The sequence below is a fragment of the Schistocerca gregaria genome, chromosome 3, assembly GCF_023897955.1.
Source record: "Schistocerca gregaria isolate iqSchGreg1 chromosome 3, iqSchGreg1.2, whole genome shotgun sequence".
Lineage (NCBI taxonomy): Eukaryota > Metazoa > Arthropoda > Insecta > Orthoptera > Acrididae > Schistocerca > Schistocerca gregaria.
In genome coordinates, this window is record NC_064922.1 from 713,925,538 (window position 1) to 713,942,742 (window position 17,205).

General features: G+C 41.7%; 1 protein-coding gene across 4 annotated transcripts in view; it reads right to left on the reverse strand.

The window, feature by feature from the left end:
• The window catches only part of LOC126354409 (solute carrier family 22 member 7-like), a 237,948-nt gene that overhangs the window by 48,221 nt on the left and 172,522 nt on the right, over nucleotides 1-17,205 (reverse strand). For all 4 annotated transcript variants that reach the window (XM_050004024.1, XM_050004025.1, XM_050004027.1 and 1 more), the window contains one exon: nucleotides 3,463-3,684. In XM_050004024.1, the coding sequence (XP_049859981.1) occupies nucleotides 3,463-3,684 (222 nt within the window). The remainder of the gene's footprint in view (nucleotides 1-3,462; nucleotides 3,685-17,205) is intronic.

The window sequence follows — 17,205 nt, forward strand, 5'->3', positions numbered from 1 at the left end:
AGTTTATTTGTGTTGATATTTCCTGTAGAAGTAATGCATTAGTGTATTTTCGTTAATCTCAATCTTTTTTTTCTGTGTTATTGACTCATGCCTCAGTAGTGTGTTTACATTTAGGAGGATCCGGTTGCAGCTGTAGCGCTTATAAAGCTAAGTACTGACAAAGTTGTTTGTGCACTGTCATACAGTTTGAACGGTGTTTCGTGCTGTTTGTGGCGAAATAAAAGTTCGCTCGCTGTATTCTTTAGAGTTTACTGTGCATTGAAATCGTTTAGTAAAGTTCGTGCGGTTCTTCTCAGCTGACGTTTCTTATTGTTTCTAGAGAAATATTTCAGTACCATTTTTGTTCACTGTTTTAACTTTGTAGAGTTTTCTAGTGGGCGCTTGAGTTTTTGGTTTTAGCTAATAAATTTTGTGAAGTTTTGTTGGCATTAGTATTATCTGAGGTTTAGTAGTATTAATAAAGTTTTTGCCATCTTAGTAAAGAGAGAATTTTGAGAACGCTATTGTTAGTGCTATAAATAGTTCTACTGGTGTAACTGAACTTAAGTAACGTAGACGTTTAGTTTTTTAGCAACTGTAAAATTTTACCATGGGTGAGATGTGTGGGTTCTGTCGAAGGTTTGTAAGTAGTGGGTTACGCTGTGGGATTTTCTTTGGGTGGAATTCAATGGGGAAGCCAATGGCCATTCTATCTAGATCCTCTCCTGGAAATGCAGACTCTGCAGCAGAAATAAGTTTGCAGAGGAGCAGGAGCGTGAGATCCGTGCCTTTCAGGTGCAGTTACAATACGCAAAGGAGGAACTACGTAGATAGGTCCAGGACGGTGAAGGGCGCTGGGGAATGGGAACTGGCAGTTGGCAAGAAGGCAGCTGTGAGGAGAACGTATTCAGACAGTTGCATTTTGCGTATATGCAATAGATTGGACCAACTGTCAGAGCTGAGAGGAGACGAGCCTCTTGTTGCTGAAGGTGTAGGAAACATGCAGTAGTCATCAGTAGTTAGGAGGCGTAAGTGAGCTGCAGTCTTACAGAAAGAAGAAGGTTCTGCTGTTAGGTAGTTCACACAGTAGAAGTGCGGGCCATCAGTTGTAGGAAGTGTTCGAGAGTGAGTACCAGGTCACCAGCATTGTGAAGCCTAGTGCAGGTTTGGCTCAGGTGACTGACAGCGTGAGGGAGTTATGTAGGAATTTTACAAAGGAGGATCAGGAAGTGATAGTGAGTGGAGCAAGGAGTAGTCTTGATAGGGACGGAGAATATGATGCTGGTAGTGACAGACTTCACCTATCAAGGGTTTCATCAGTTCCATTGAACAAGATGTCTTGAAACTTTCCAGTGAGACTGCTGAAGAAATGAGGCGAGAGACTTGCAGGGCCATAACTAGGATGCCCACACTCAAGCAGAACTTAGACACCGAATAGAGGAAAGCTCTCTGTTCCTTAAGAGAGTATACAGAAATAGTGATATTACCTGCTGACAAGCGAAACGCTATTGTTCTTGTGTCTGCGACAAACGTCTTACCTCACGAGGGACGGATTTACTGCAGGACTCCGTGTATCGTCGTTTTCGGAAGTATCCAACTGACGCAGTACAACGGAAGACAACCGCCCTCCTCAAATCCAGCCAGTTCCCTAAACATCTTAGAAAGAGCTTGAGAGTACAAGCGCCAGTTCCACCACGACTTTATGGGTTCCCTAAGACCCATAACTAAGGGGTTCCGCTTCGCCCCATTGTGAGTAATATAGGAGCCCCAACATCTTACCTATAAAAACATCTTCCTTCTCTTCTGAGCCCTTTGGTAGGAAAATGTTAACTTCACATTCGAACTTATAGAACGACTGAAGACTTTTCGTCTCGAACCAGTCGATGTATTGGCGAGTTTCGATATCGTCTCTTTGTTCACTCGAGTACCTGTGGTGGATTCATTAAAACTTACGGGAGCTGAGTTGAAGTAGGTCATTTTACATCTGTTGAAACATGTGCTCACCTCGACTTATTTTTTACCTAAGGAGCAATAGTTTGGGTATGCTGGCGGTGTTGCTCTGGGTAGTCCTGTGTCTCCCATAGTAGCTAACCCCTTTATGGAAGGCTTTGAGGAAGAACACTTCAGTCTGCGGTGTTGAAACCTAAATGTTTGTGGAGATATGTGGACAAGACCTTTTTACTATGGCCACATGGGGCATCAACTCTTCGTGCGTTTCTGCAACAGCTTAAATCCGTTCAGCCGAGCATTTCCTTCACCTTCGAAGTGTAGAAAATTGGAAATGCCTCGTTCTTAGATGTATTGATGCGCAAAAAAGAAGATGATTTCTTGATTCACAGTATGTCTCATAAACCAGGTGATACTGATCTATACTACGACATACGAGCTGCCGTCCCCTATCTCAACGCAGTGGCGTGTTACGAACTCTCCTCAGTAGGGCTAGAGGAAGCTTATCAGCAGAGCTTATCCATCTTCGCTCTTTGTTTGTGGAAAACGGGTACTCTCATAAACAGATTCGTAATACATTTCAACCTGCACGCACTAAAGCTCAAGAACAGAAAGAAGAATCGGAGAAGTTCACGAGGATGGTTTTTCTGCTCTATGTTGCTGTCGTGTACTTTTTAGATTGGTAGCCTGTTCAAGAAGGATCAAATTAAATGTGTCTTCCGCCGTCCAGTGCGACTACAAACAATGCTATGTTCTGCTGAAGGCAACATATTGTTGGTCTAAGGAGATCAGGAATATATGAAATCAGTGCCAGTGTGGAAATCATACATTGGCCAGAAGTATCACACTGTTAAGTATAGTGCGCTGAACAGAAATGTCGCACTAAACTAGATCAACCAGGAAAGTATGCTGTTGCTGAAAACTGTCTTGAAATGGGACATAGCACGAACAACGGAGAGATAAAGTTTCTTTATTCTGCTTCCGCGTACTGGAACTCCATCATTAAAGACGCAGTCGAAATATGTGTAAGTAACGACCTGAATAATAGAGACACAGGATTTCAACTCAGCAAGGCTTGGAAACTAGCACTGACGTTGATAAGGCATCGTCGGCTGTAGACGAACGAATCTGAATCAACACAAACGGCGATTAGATGTCAGCACACTTAAACTGGGCGCTAACGCTTTGTCCGCCCGCTCTGCGCGTGCAAAAACCGTGGCCCGTTTCTACGGCAGGGGACACTGGATGTCGCCGTGCTCTATGATTCGTTTACTCTGGAGTTTCAGCCCCACCTCTTGGCGCCTAGGCTTTTCTAATGAATCAGCCTATATACTGGCCAGTCACTGCAGCAACACGTCCGTAAGCACGTGAAAATGACGAGCAGCTGTCTCATTGAAGTATTGTACAGCTTCCACAACATTATCCGACACGACAGTCGCGAACCAATAAAGTAGTTATTACGTCTGGAGAGTCTCAAACAGCACAACATTCAAACTGCTTTAAAGAGATAATTTTGAGTTTTGGTTTGACACTCACCTGGAAACAAGTAGAATCGAGGTATTTTTGAAAAGATTCCAACTGCTGAAGATGCTGAGGAACCCCCTTCTCTCGCCGCTGGTCCTGGCCAGCCTACGCAGGACCTGTGCGGTGAACGGAGGCACAGTCGATCCGTTGGTGGCGGCGATCTGACGCAGCACGCTCAGCGCCTCCTGCTCACGCCCCCTGCACGCCAGCCAGCGCGGGGACTCCGGCAACCACCTGGAGAGGAGAACGAAACGGGAAAGTGGCGGTGGCGGGTGCGCCTCGGAATCCAAGTGGTGTAGCGGTCCTGCACAAGCAGACGCTGCCCACAAATAGTACACTACTGGCCAATAAAATTTTTACACCACGAAGATGACGTGCTACAGACGCGAAATTTAACCGACAGGAAGAAGATGCTGTGATATGCAAATGATTAGATTTTCAGAGCATTCACAAACAAGGTTGGCGCCAGTGGCGACACCTATAACGTGCTGACATGAGGAAAGTGTCCAACCGATTTCTCATACACAAACAGCAGTTGACCGGCGTGGCCTGTTGAAACGTGGTTGTGATGCCTCGTGTAAGGAGGAGAAATGCGTACCATCATGTTTCCGACTTTGATAAAGATCGGATTATAGCCTATCGCGATTGCGGTTTATCGTATCGCGACATTGCTGCTGGCGTTGGTAGAGATCCAATGACTGTTAGCAGAATATGGAATCGGTGTGTTCAGTAGGGTATTACGGACTGCCGTGCTGGATCCCAACGGCCTCGTATCAATTGCAGTCGAGATGACAGGCATCTTATCCGCATGGCTGTAACGGATCTTACAGCCACGTCTCGGTCCCTGAGTCAACAGATGGTGACGTTTAGAAGACAACAACCATCTACACGAGCAGCTCGACGACGTTTGCAGCAGCATGGACTATCAGCTCGGACACCATGGCTACGGTTACCCTTGACGCTGCATCACAGACAGGAGCGCCTGCGATGGTGTACTCAACGACGAACCTGGGTGCACGAATGCCAAAACGTGATGTTTTCGGATGAATCCAGGTTCTGTTTATAGCATCATGATGGTCGCATATGCGTTTGGCGACATCGCGGTGAACACACATTGGAAGCATGTATTCGTCATCGCCACACTGGCGTATCACCTAGCGTGATGGTACGGGGTGCCATTGGTTACATGTCTCGGTCACCTCTTGTTCGCACTGAACAGTGGATGTTACATTTCAGATGTGTCACTACCCGTGGCTCTATCCTCCATTGGATCCCTGCGAAACCTTACATTTCAGCAGGATAATGCACGGCCTCATGTTGCAGGTCCTGTACGGGCCTTTCTGGATACAGAAAATGTTCGAGTGCTTCCCTGGCCAGCACATTCTCTAGATCTCTCACCAACTGAAAACGTCTGGTCAATGGTGGCCGAGCAACTGGCTCGTCACAATACGCCAGTCACTACTCCTGATCAACTGTGGTATCGTGTTGAAGGTGCTTGGGCAGCTGTACCTGTACACGCCGTTCAAGCTCTGTTTCAGTCAATGTCCAGGCGTATCAGGTCCGTTATTACGGCCAGAGGTGGTTTTTCTGGGTACTGATTTATTAGGACCTATGCACCCAAGATGCCTGAAAATGTAATCACATGTCGATTCTAGTATAATATATTAGTCCAATGCATACCCGTTTATCATCTGCATTTCTTCTTGGTGTAGCAATTTTAATAGCCAGTAGTGTAATTTAGAAGCAGTGGATAGTCATTCTAAGAGAAGTAGCTATAAATTTTTAACTGCCAAGTCAAAAAACAAAGCTATTTCGTTAATACTTCGTTCATCTTTTGTTAGTTTGCAGGAATGTGGCAACAGTCCACGTACACATTCATATCTCCTCACCACAGTACTGCAGCATTTACTTCTATGTCTACATCTACTTTTTGTAAACCCTCGATGCCAGTTTTGTAAATTTCGTCACCAGATTTGGAAGTCCTCGTCGCCAGTTTTTTTAACCCTTCGTTGCTACTGCTGTGGAGGCCAAGTTGCCACTGTTGTTACGGTAGGCCGAGATTGCGAGTTCGTGAAACGGCCACTGGTGCAGTACACCGCTAAGACAATTTCACCCTGCCACTAACACGCACCTACACCCCAGAGTCAGGTAACAGGATAGGAGAACGAAGGTTCTACAGCAGTCCAATAAATTAGTAACATCTCTCCAACAATTTGGCAAAATTTCACACAAATTAGTTGAAAACGTTCACTCATCTTAGCGACTTGTTGAATAATGAGGTCTGCACCACTGCTTGTAATATAACACAGAAAAGGCCCTCAACGGTTAAGTGCAAATAATAGTAGGTAAACTTCACAGTAAGTAGCAAATGCCATTTACAAAAGCTGTCTGTTCACTTCTAAGAGTTCACTAAATGACGTTTCCTGTATAAGTCAGCCCTGGGCGATGATCTACAACCAAGTAGGTGAGAGCTACTCTTCTATCGTCCGACTAGGCTTCTGTTTGTGGTCATTCTGTCATTGGCGGATTGTACTCGGCCGGCAACTAGCCGAAGCGAAGTCGATATCTTCATCCTCAGCGCCGCCTGTGGCACTGGTGGAACTCGCCAAGTGACGAGTCTCTACGGCACTGGCATCAGCTCGCATCTTTGCACCTGTGGTGCTTTCGCCCTGGCTGCGTCTTGTTCGGACGACACAGCATTCTCGTCTTCATTTATATCCGTACTCCGAGAGCCACCGTACGGTGCGTGGTGGAGGGTTCCCTGAATAACTACTGGTCGTTTACTTACCAGTTCCACAAGCAGGAAAAGCGAGGCAAAGGCGACTATCTGTTTGCCTGTGTATGGGCCCTAATTTCTGGTATCTTGTATTCCTGGTCCTCATTTTCTCTCCGTGGTCCTTATGTGAAATGTACGTTGGTAGCGGAGGAATCGGTGTGACGTCAGCTTCCAATGCCGATTCTCGAAAAGAATGTCGTCTTTCCTCAAGGGATTCCCATTTGAAGTCCCGAAGCATGTCCATAACACATGCGTGTTGTTCGAATCTACCGGTAATAAATCTAGTCTCTAACTAGCTTCCCTGTCTTCCTTTAAAACGACCTAGCACGTAGCCCAAACAATCGAATTGCACTCAAACACGTAAGGCACTAGCGTCTTACATGCGGCTCCCTTACAGGAGAAGCACACCTTTCTAAAATTCTCCCAGTTCATCAAGATTATCAGCATAAGGGATTGTCTGGTTTTTGTTTCTTTCTTTGGGTCCTGTCCGCGACAACGCGGGGTCGGCCTTGTTATTACGGATTTGGCAGTGTCAGTTGCAGAGGGTGGCTGGATGCCTTACCTGCCGCCATCCCAAACCCCCTGGAATATAAGTAGTGTACTAGAGCTGTCTGCCTATAGCGTAAGCCATGAGATAGTGCGAACGTGTTCAACTGTCTGTAAGTCGTGTAACTGAGGCGGAACGTGGAAACCAGCCCGGTATTCATCTAGTGGGATGTGGAAAACCGCTTAAAAACCACATATAGTCTGGCCGGCACACCGGACCTTGTCGTTAATCCGCCGGGCGGATTCGATCCGGGCCGGCGCGCTTATCCGAGCCCAGAAAGCAGCGCATTAGTGCTCTCGGGCACTCTGGCGGTTGTAAGGGATTCAGTGGTTGTTTGTGGGTATTTCTTGGCTATTAATATGATGAGCTCCGCATGAAAGCTTGGGGGAAGCTGTTTAACATTTCATGCATCATTTAATATGTCAATTAATGTTTCTTTCAATATGTCGTAATATGTTTGTTTTGTCCTTCTTTGCAAAGACTGGTTTGATACAGCTCTCCATAGTAGTTTGTCCTATGGAAGTCCCTGCAACGACGCTTAGCTCAAGCCTTGGTCGCAATATGACATTATTACCCTCTCCCACTTTTCCTTCCAGTACCAAATTAACAATTCGTTGATGCCTCCTATCAACTGATCTCGTCTTTCACATGGCCATCTACATCGATACTCTGCAATACACCTTGCAGAATCGGTCTCCAGTCAGCTTCAATATTTTCTCAACAATATTCTTCGAAAAGAACGTTACCTTCTCTCCAGCTATTTCCATTTGAGTTCTCGAAGTTTCTCCATAACACTTGCATGTTATTCAAACCTACCTCCTCTGAAATGATTCAATATGTTCCTTTAATCTGACTTGGTGTGTTTCCCAAACACTCAAGCAGTACTCAAAAATATGTCGCACTAGTCTCATATATGCGATCTCGTTTACAGATGAACCATACTTTTCTAGAATGTTCCCAATAAACCGAAGTCGAGCAGTCGCCTTTCCTACCACAATCCTCACATGCTCGTTCCATCTCATACCGACTTGCAACGTCACACCCCGACATTTAAAGGAAGTGACTGTATCAAAGAGGACAATACTAATGCTGTGTCCGAGCATTACGGCTTTCTTTCTCTTGCTCATACACATTAACCTACGTTTTTCTCCATTTAGAGCTAGGTTCCGTTCATCACGCCAACTAGAAATTTTGTCTACGTCCTCTTGTACAAGTGTCTCAAAAGAATGGGAATTTTGGAATGTGCTGTGGCAGCGCTGCGAAGCAGGAGACGCCGGATGTCTATAGAGTGCTGCTCTCACAGCCTTGCCACTTAGCAACCACTGAACGTGAAGCATTGGAATGGCGCGCAGCGTGCTTTTACATTATTAGCCTACTACAAGAATGGAAGTAAGGAGGCCGCTCGTAGAGAATTTCGGCGTTATTTCAACCAAATGGTAGTGCTCCTTCAACGTATGCAATCAACAATTGCGTCCGAAATTTTGAAGCAACGGATTCTGGACTGAAGAAGCCATCTGCAGAGAGATCCGGAACCACTTGTACAGGAGACAATATCGAGTCTGTGCGAACTGCTTTCGTAAGAAGCGTACAGCGCTCTGTTAGACACGCAGAGTCTCTAAAGTCGCATCGTTAGAGCATTCAGCGAAAAAATGAAAGTGGATTTAAACTTCCATCTGCACAAGTTGCAGATCATTCAGCAACTTCAACCTAACGATCTGCTAATGCGTATTCAAAATGCTTGAACCACGATGACAGTTCCATTAACAACATGTGGATGTTGGACGAAGTTCATTTCCATCTCAGTGGCATTGTCAATAGACAGAATTTTTGCTGTTCTTCTCAGCAACATCCATGTTAGCTACACAAGCGTACATTGCACAGGAGCAAGGTTACTTTATGCTGCGCCATGTAATCGAGTGACTTTTACGCCCCAACCATTCTGAAGATAATGATGCACGCGCAACAAATGTAATGTCTGTTTGGTATGTTGCCATGATGGAAAGTTTTGTTGCGAATGAGCTGCACCAGTTTCCTGCCAAGAGTTGATTTCAATGTGAGGGAGCAGTTGCACATACGGCATGGATATCAATGGGAACTCGACGACGATTGTTTGGTAACTGTTGTTGTTGTTGTGGTCTTCAGTCAAGAGACTGGTTTGATGCACCTCTTCATGCTCCTCTATTCCGTGCAAGCTTCTTCATCTCCAAGTAACTACTGCAACTTACATCTTTCTGAATTTGCTCAGTGTATTCATCTATTGGTCTCCGTATAAGATTTTTACCCTCCACGCTGCCCTTCAGTACTAAGCTGGCGTACCCTTGATGCCTCAGAACATGTCCTACCAATCGATCACTTCTTTTAGTCAAGCTGTGATACAAATTTCTCTTCTCCCCAATTCTGTTCAGTACCTCACCATTAGTTACGTGATCTACCCATCTAATCTTCAGCATTCTTCTGTAGCACCACATTTAGAAAGCTTCCATTCTCTTCTTGTCTAAATTATTTATCCTCCATGTTTCATTAGCATACATGGCTACACTCCATACAAATAGCTGCAGAAAATGCTTTCTGACACTTAAATTTATGCTCGATGATGACAAATTTCTCTTCTTCAGAAATTCTTTCCTTGCCATTACCAGTTTACATTTTATATCCTCTCTATTTCATCCATTATCAGTTAGTTCGCTTCCCAAACAGCAAAACTCATTTACTGCTCTAAGTGTGTCATTTCCTAATCTATATCCCTCACCATGAAATCGTTTAATTCGACTGCATTCCTTTACCCTCTATTTGATTTTGTTGGTATTCATCTTATTTGCTCCTCTCAAGACACTGTCCATTCCGTTCGACTGGTCTTCCAGGTACTTTGCTGTCTCCGACAGATATTACAATGTCATTGGCTAACCTCAAAGTTTATATATCTTCTCCATGGATTTTAATTCCTACTTCAAATTTTCTTTTGTTTCCTTTACTGTTTGCTCACCATACAGATTGAATAACATCGAGGATAGGCTACAACTCTGTCTTACTCCCTTCCCAACCACCGCTTCCTTTCATGCCCCTCGACTTTTATAACTGCCATGTGGTTTCTGTTCAATTTCTAAATAGCCTTTCGCTCCCCGTATTTGTCCCCTGCCAACTTCCGAATTTCAAAAAGAGTATGCCAGTCAGCATTGTCAAAAGCTTTCTCTAAGTCTACAAATGCTAGAAATGTAGGTTTGCCTTTCCTTAATCTATCTTCTAAGATAAGTCGTAGGGTCAGTATTGCCTCACGTGTTCCAATATTTCGTCGGAATCAAAACTGATCTTCCCGGAGGTGAGCTTCTACCAGTTTTTCCAGTTGTCTGTAAAGAATTCGTGTTAGTGTTTTACAACCGTGACTTATTATTCACACCTGTCAACGCCTGTTTTCTTTGGGATTGGAATTATTGTACTGTTCTTGAAATCTGAGGGTGTTTCACCTGTCTTATACATCTTGCTCACCAGATGGTAGAGTTTTGTCAGGACTGGCTCTCCCAAGGTTATCAGCAGTTCTAATGAAATGTCTTCTCCCGGTGCCTTGTTTCGACTTAGGTCTTTCAGTTCGCTATCAAATTCTTCACACAATAACATATCCCTCACTTCATCTTCATTTACGTCCTCTTCCATTTCCATAATATTGTCCTCGAGTGCATTCCCGTTGCAGGAACCCTCTATATACTCCTTCCACTTTTCTTCGCTTCCTTCTTTGCTTAGAAGTAGTTTCCCATCCGAGTTCTTGATAGTTATAAAAGTGGTTCTCTTTTGTCCAAAGATCACTTTAATTTTCCTGTAGGCAGTATCACCAAGTTCCGCCCGGCTCTCCCCGTTGGAGATTTGAGTCCTCCCTCTGTCATGGGTGTGTGTGTGTCGTCCTTAGCTTAAATTAGTTTAAGTTATATTAAATAGTGTGTAAGTTTAGGGACTGATGACAGCAGCAGTTTGGTCCGATAAGGCCTTACCACATATTTCCAATTTTTTCTTAAACCAAATATTAGCTATGATTAAGTTATTCTCTGTACAAAATTGTACCAGGCGTCTTCCTCTTTCATTTCTTACCCCCATTCCATATTCACCTTCCACATTTCTTTCTATTCCTTTTCCTAATATCGAATTCTAGTTACCCGTGACTATTAAATTTTCGTCTCCCTTCACTATGTGAATTACTTCTTTTATCACGTCACGCATTTCTTCAATCTCGTCGCCATATGCGGAGCTAGTTGGCATATAAACTTGTACTGCTGTGGTAGGCGTGTGCTTCGTGTCTATCTTGGCTACAATAATGCGTTCACTATGCTGTTCGTAGTAGCTTAGACGTGCTCCTATTTTTTATTAATTATTAAACCTTGTATTACGTCTATTTGATTTTGTATTTGTAATCCTGTATTCACTTGACCAGAAGTCTTGTTCCTCGAGCCACCAAACTACGCTAACTCCCACAATATCTAACTGTAACCTATCCATTTCCCTTTTTAAATATAAAGAAGCTTATTTCTAGATTTCCGAAAAGCGTTTTACGCGGTGCTCATTGCAGACTGCCAGTGAAAGTACTGTTTGTAAGTGGCTCGAACACTTCTCAAGCTATAGAACCCAGTTGTCCCCGACGGCGAGTTTTCATCAGAGACAATGGTATCGTCGGGAGTGTCACAGGGAAATGCGATAGGACCACTGCTGTTCACTATAAACATACATGATTTGGCGGACAGGGTTGGTAGCAATCTTCAGTTATTTGCTAGTGATGTTGTGATGTACAATAAGTCGTGGACGTTGAGTGACTGTAGGAGTATACAAGATGACTTACGCAAAATTTCTTGTTGGTGTGACGAAAGGCACCTAGTTCTAAATGTAGAAAGCTCTGTGTTGATGCTAATGAGTAGGAAAAACAAACCCATAATGTTCAAAGACAGCATTATTAATGTCCTGTTTGACACAGTTACCGACGTTAAGTGTAACGTTGCAAAAGCGATGTGGAAAGGAACGAACATGTGAGGATTCTGGTAGGAAAGACGAATGGTCGACTTTGGTTTCTTGGGAGAATTGTAGGTCAGTGTCGTTCATCTATAAATAAGAATGGATGTAGAATGCTATCGCTACCTATTCTTGAGCACTGTTCAAATATTTGGGACCCGTACCAGGTCTCATTAAAGGAAGACATCCGGTAGGTTCCAAAAATACGCAGATGTTACATACATGCTTTGGAAGCTCAGACGTGAACCCCTGGAGCTATGGCGATGTTCTTTTCAAGGAACGCTATTGAGATAATTTACAGAAGTGGCATTAAAGGTGACTACAGAACGATTCTGTTACCCCCAAAGTACATTGCGCATAAGGACTATGAAGACAAGATACTAGAAATTAGGGCTCATACGGAGGTGTATAGATAGTAGTTTCCCCCTCGTTCTGTTTTCGAGTGGAACAGGAAAGAAAATCACCATGAATGGTAACGTCCATTGCGGAGTATCGATGTAGATTTAGTTGTAGATGAAAATTGGCCTAGCTTCTTCTCTGCCTTCTGTGATTCATAAGCTCTCTAACTGCGATTACTTGCTTTAGTTAAGACAGTTCTACAAAAGTTAGTTGAGCTCAGTGACGTAATCTACGGTATCTACAACTATAATTGACAATGTATGTGTAACAAATACGTTCTCCATGCTGTCCATAAGGTTATGAGAGTAAGAGTTTGCGAAAGGTTCATACACATGTATATTACTTCGGCACACAACATTTCCACAATAGCTAAGTGACCTAAAATAAACTTGATGTACGACGTTCCTTTTGACAGATTTTGCTTAATACAAGAACATTCAAATACTACTACATAGATCTCAGCATTTAGCTAGCAGCTAACTTGCCTCTTATGCTTGCCTGAGATGAGCAACGCAACAACCTCATACACTTGCATACGCCTTAACAAGACAACGAACATAAAAAATACATACATATAAATAACCAAATGCTAGAAGCTCTGCTGCATCATTCTACGAGTATGCTGATCGTTAACTGTTTGCTATTGAAAGAGAATACGTGGACAAGCAATGTTTTGTGTCACTATTATGCAAAGAGTAGCTGAACAGAGATGTTTTACTGATATGTATTAGCAGATCGATGTAGCTTAAGATATTCAGATCTAACTTAATAACAACTTGTTGACTCTTGTAAATGCCAGTTGCTTATCAGGATGGGAATCCTCACCAGAGTTAACGAATTGTAGTGCAGCGAATTATATTTTCATTTCTCTGTGAATTCTAAATTCATTGTTGCTGTCGGCTAAATGTAAGCTTCGGTTATATTTGACAACCAGTATTGTCTTTAATTTCACATGAATAAGGTAAAGGTACTGTCACTTTAATCTTCTTTATCGCTTCCTATTTAACAAAACTAATCCAATAACAGAATCTTGTGAGTATACTGTTAGTAAAGTGCGGATGCAAGTAAACATTCCTTCTTAGCCGATTTGTTCACTGAATAAAGTAAAGAAACCATAAAATATTTGATGAACATTAGAACAACATATATGTAAGCATATACTCAGAGTAGAACATGTCAAAGACTCTTCACATCAACATCAATGCATTTCCAAGATAACATAATGAGCTCTATTTAGAACAGGTCAACATTCACCCCACCTAAATTCTATATAATGCTGGTCGAAAACTTTTTATATTCCAAATCATCGTGGCATGTTTTCAAATTTTTGTTTGCACAAGGATTTTGTAAAAATGACAGCTAACTGTTTTTCTGTAGCAACGTACTTTATGTCTATTTTCCTATGGAAACATAGGTCCTAACATGTACATGTTTAAATCTATTACGATCCCATTTACAAAGATAGACAATACAAGCTTAATTCTCTTCATAAACTAGTGTTTTTCGATTGTCTAAATTTTTAGTTCTTCAACCAGCTTCTCAAATCACATATGTTGTGCAACACAAGTTGCAAGTGATAAAACTTTTCGTTCTGAGGAAAACAATGTTCCAATACTTTGTTGTTTAGTTCCCCAACTTACAGTATTACCGAACGTCCTGATACTTTAACCTGATGTTGATTTTCTATCTGAACTACTGGCCCAATAAGCATCAACATAAGCTACTTCAGTTTCGTTGCTGTCTTCTTTTTTTATAAAGCATTCCATTATCTACATTCGCGTTTATGTATCGCAGTATTCTGTGTAAACCTTTCCAATGTGATGCCTTTGGATTGCTTTGATAACCACTGATGTAATTGGTAGCATAACTTAAATCAGGCTATGATTTTTGATTTACATAAAGCAAACACCTTCCTAGATTCTCTGTAAGGTACTTCCTCATGCAATCTCTTATCACACTTTACTTCTATAAAATTCAGTTCTATTGGTTGCATTCATTTATGCCAAACCTCTTTAATATATTTTTCAAATAGGTTTTCTGACTCAAAAATATTTTATGATCCTTCTCATCTGTCTTAATTCCCATTCCAAATATTTCATTTTAAAGTTACCCTCTCAAAGCTGATTTTGATTCTTCAATTTTCATCTTCCCATTACCTAAAACAATATAAAATTTAGTATTTAAGTTCCCATTATTGTATAGACATCCATCAGCACTACTTTGAACAAAACCTTACTCTTTAACAAATGTGTCAAACATTAAATTCCAAGGTATTGAATCTTACTTTATTCCTAACAATACCGACGCCCTTTTCACAATGCACATTACCAAATGGGGAGGGGGGGGGGGGAGAAGGGGAGCTTCCTTTATGCCCACCCTAAAACAAAATCTAAAAAAAGTTGTTTGTTAATTATTATTGACTTCTATTAACAACATACTTAAAGAGATACTGATGTGCAAGTAGAGTCCAGGTGCTGGAAGTATAGTTTAGCACACTCTTAGCAACATCAAAGATTTTTCAACATGTACTCCTAACTGTTCTGCGACCACCACAATTTCTTTTAAAGATGCAGATTTCGTTAACTGCTGTTGAATTTCTGCCACAACATGCTTCTTAAAGAAACTTTAATGTCTATGTAAGATTCTGATCCAGAAAATATTGAATATGACATTTACTGTGAAAACTGATGTCTACTACTAAGACACAAATTCCTGACCTACGTGTAATTGAAAAAAAATGTGAAAGATTACTGGAATCTGGTAGAAGAAATTGAGAATAAATATTTCTATCAAAGTTTTAAAATATAAAAAACATGTATTACAACATTTTCAAAATATGGGCACAAAATGCTGTCCTTGCCCCTGCCCTTGATATTGCGAGGGTTAAATAAAAAACTGTTACGTTTAGCTTACCTACAGTACCTCGTTCTATATTAAAATCTCCTGGAATCTTTATGTAAATTTCTAGACCTTAATTTCTATGAAGGAATGCACTTCTTTTATCCTTTGATTTACAATCAATATTTCATGATTCATAATAGCAGGCAATGTTCTTTCAGGTGCATTTCTTCCATTATTAGTAAAACTTTTTCTTTGAGACCAACCCTGAGCAAGTAGTGTAGTTTTACATAATTAACTACTAATGCTGCTTACATCATCGTGGTTCATTTCAAAAACTCATTTATTGCCAGTGACCTTACTTTTTTCAGGTAATTCACATATTGTCCAAGTCTTTTCTTCGTCTGTTGCTTGCATCTCTTCTGCTACAGAGTGAAGCCATTCTCCTTTATCTGATCTGGTGTAAATGTGACTGAAAGTCTTCGGAATAACCTCCACGTACATTTCTGCATTTAATGCCAATACCACATGGTCTTCTCTCCACTACAGACGTGTCTCTTTCCCTTCTGCGGATTTCAGACGGTTTACCTCCTTCAGCCTCATTGTCACTTAATATGTAATAATTTTTGTAGGCATTCTCAGTTTCTTGACTAGTGATAACACTATCATTTGTTTCTTCTTTACAAGAGGACCAATCTCCATTATTAAAATCAAAACAACTTTCATCAAAGTTGATGTCTTCCCGAAAAATGGTCATGCAATGTTCAACCATGAAACTCTTCTTCATTATAGAATCAAACTTTCCAACTTTCACATCTGCAGGGAGTCATAAATATGCCACGCAACCAAACACTTCCAGCATTTCACCTTACACAGAATAGAAGGAATTATCGTTTTTAATGCACATGCAGGTGTTCTTTTCATCAAGCAAACAGAGGTCTTTACTGCTTCTGACCAAAAAGATTTCTCAAGTTAGCAACAACCTGCAGCAAGCCTTTTTTTATAATGATCCTATTAATGCATTCACCCACTCCATTTTGTTGTGTTGTGTATCACATAGATAATTCATGCTGGATTCCCTTCTCTATGAAGATTTGACAGATATTCACTTCCATTATCACAGCGGAATCTATTAATGCTCAAACTGAAATGGGCAGTTGCCACAGCTTCCAGTACTTCTAATTCCTTTTACATAGCATATAGGCTGTAAAATGAGTCATTCTATTGTAAAGAGTGGGACTTTTATGTCTCATGACGTTACTTTGTGCTTATTGCAGTGGACGTTCTGCTATTGTCTTCTTCTGATTGTGCTGAAGTCGTGTTGGCTTGACTCCCACGCGGAGGTGTACGATTCTTATGTCTTGTTACCCTCAATGTTCATTCCTTCTGCGTGTTTCGAAAGCACTTTTAGATCGGCATAATTTAACTGATCTAATATTTGATGCCACATTTCAGTAGTAAATGACTTACAGGGGTTTCTGGCGAATTTCAGAGTTTAGATTCTCTCCTCACATTTCTTTGAAAATGGCAACAACATCGTTTAGTAATCAGGTCTGGATATGTCGAGTTAGTAAATACGCTGACAAAAAAATCGCAACACCAAAAAACAATTAATGTAGTGCAATGAAATTCCTCGGAATACATTTGTCTAGGTAACATGTTTAAGAGATTAACGTTGCCAGATCACAGGTTAATGTAAGCGTGAGGTAATCCATTACAAATTTGAAAAGCTTGTACATTTTCAACAGGTGTAACTATCAGAATGTTGAATGCAAGCATGCAAATGTGCTTGCATTGTGTGTACAGTTGCCGTATGTCAGTTTGTGGGGTGGAGTTGCGTGCCTGGTGCACTTGGTTGGTCAATACGGGGACAATTAATGCTGTTTGTAGATGGCGTTGGTGTTTGCGTCCTATGATGTCCTGTTGTGAGTGCTCGAATGAAGACAGATATGGTAATCGAGCAGGTCAAGGCGACATGCCGACACTCGGTAGAGCATGTTGGGTTACAATAGCAGTACGTTGGCGAACGTTATCCTGTCACTAAACACATCCAGGAAACTGCTACGGTCGCAGGTTAGAATCCTGCCTTGGGCATGGATGTGTGTGATGTCCTTAGGTTAGTTAGGTTTAAGTAGTTCTACGTTCTAGGGGACTGATGACCACAGATGTTAAGTCCCATAGTGCTCAGAGCCATTTGAACCATTTTGAA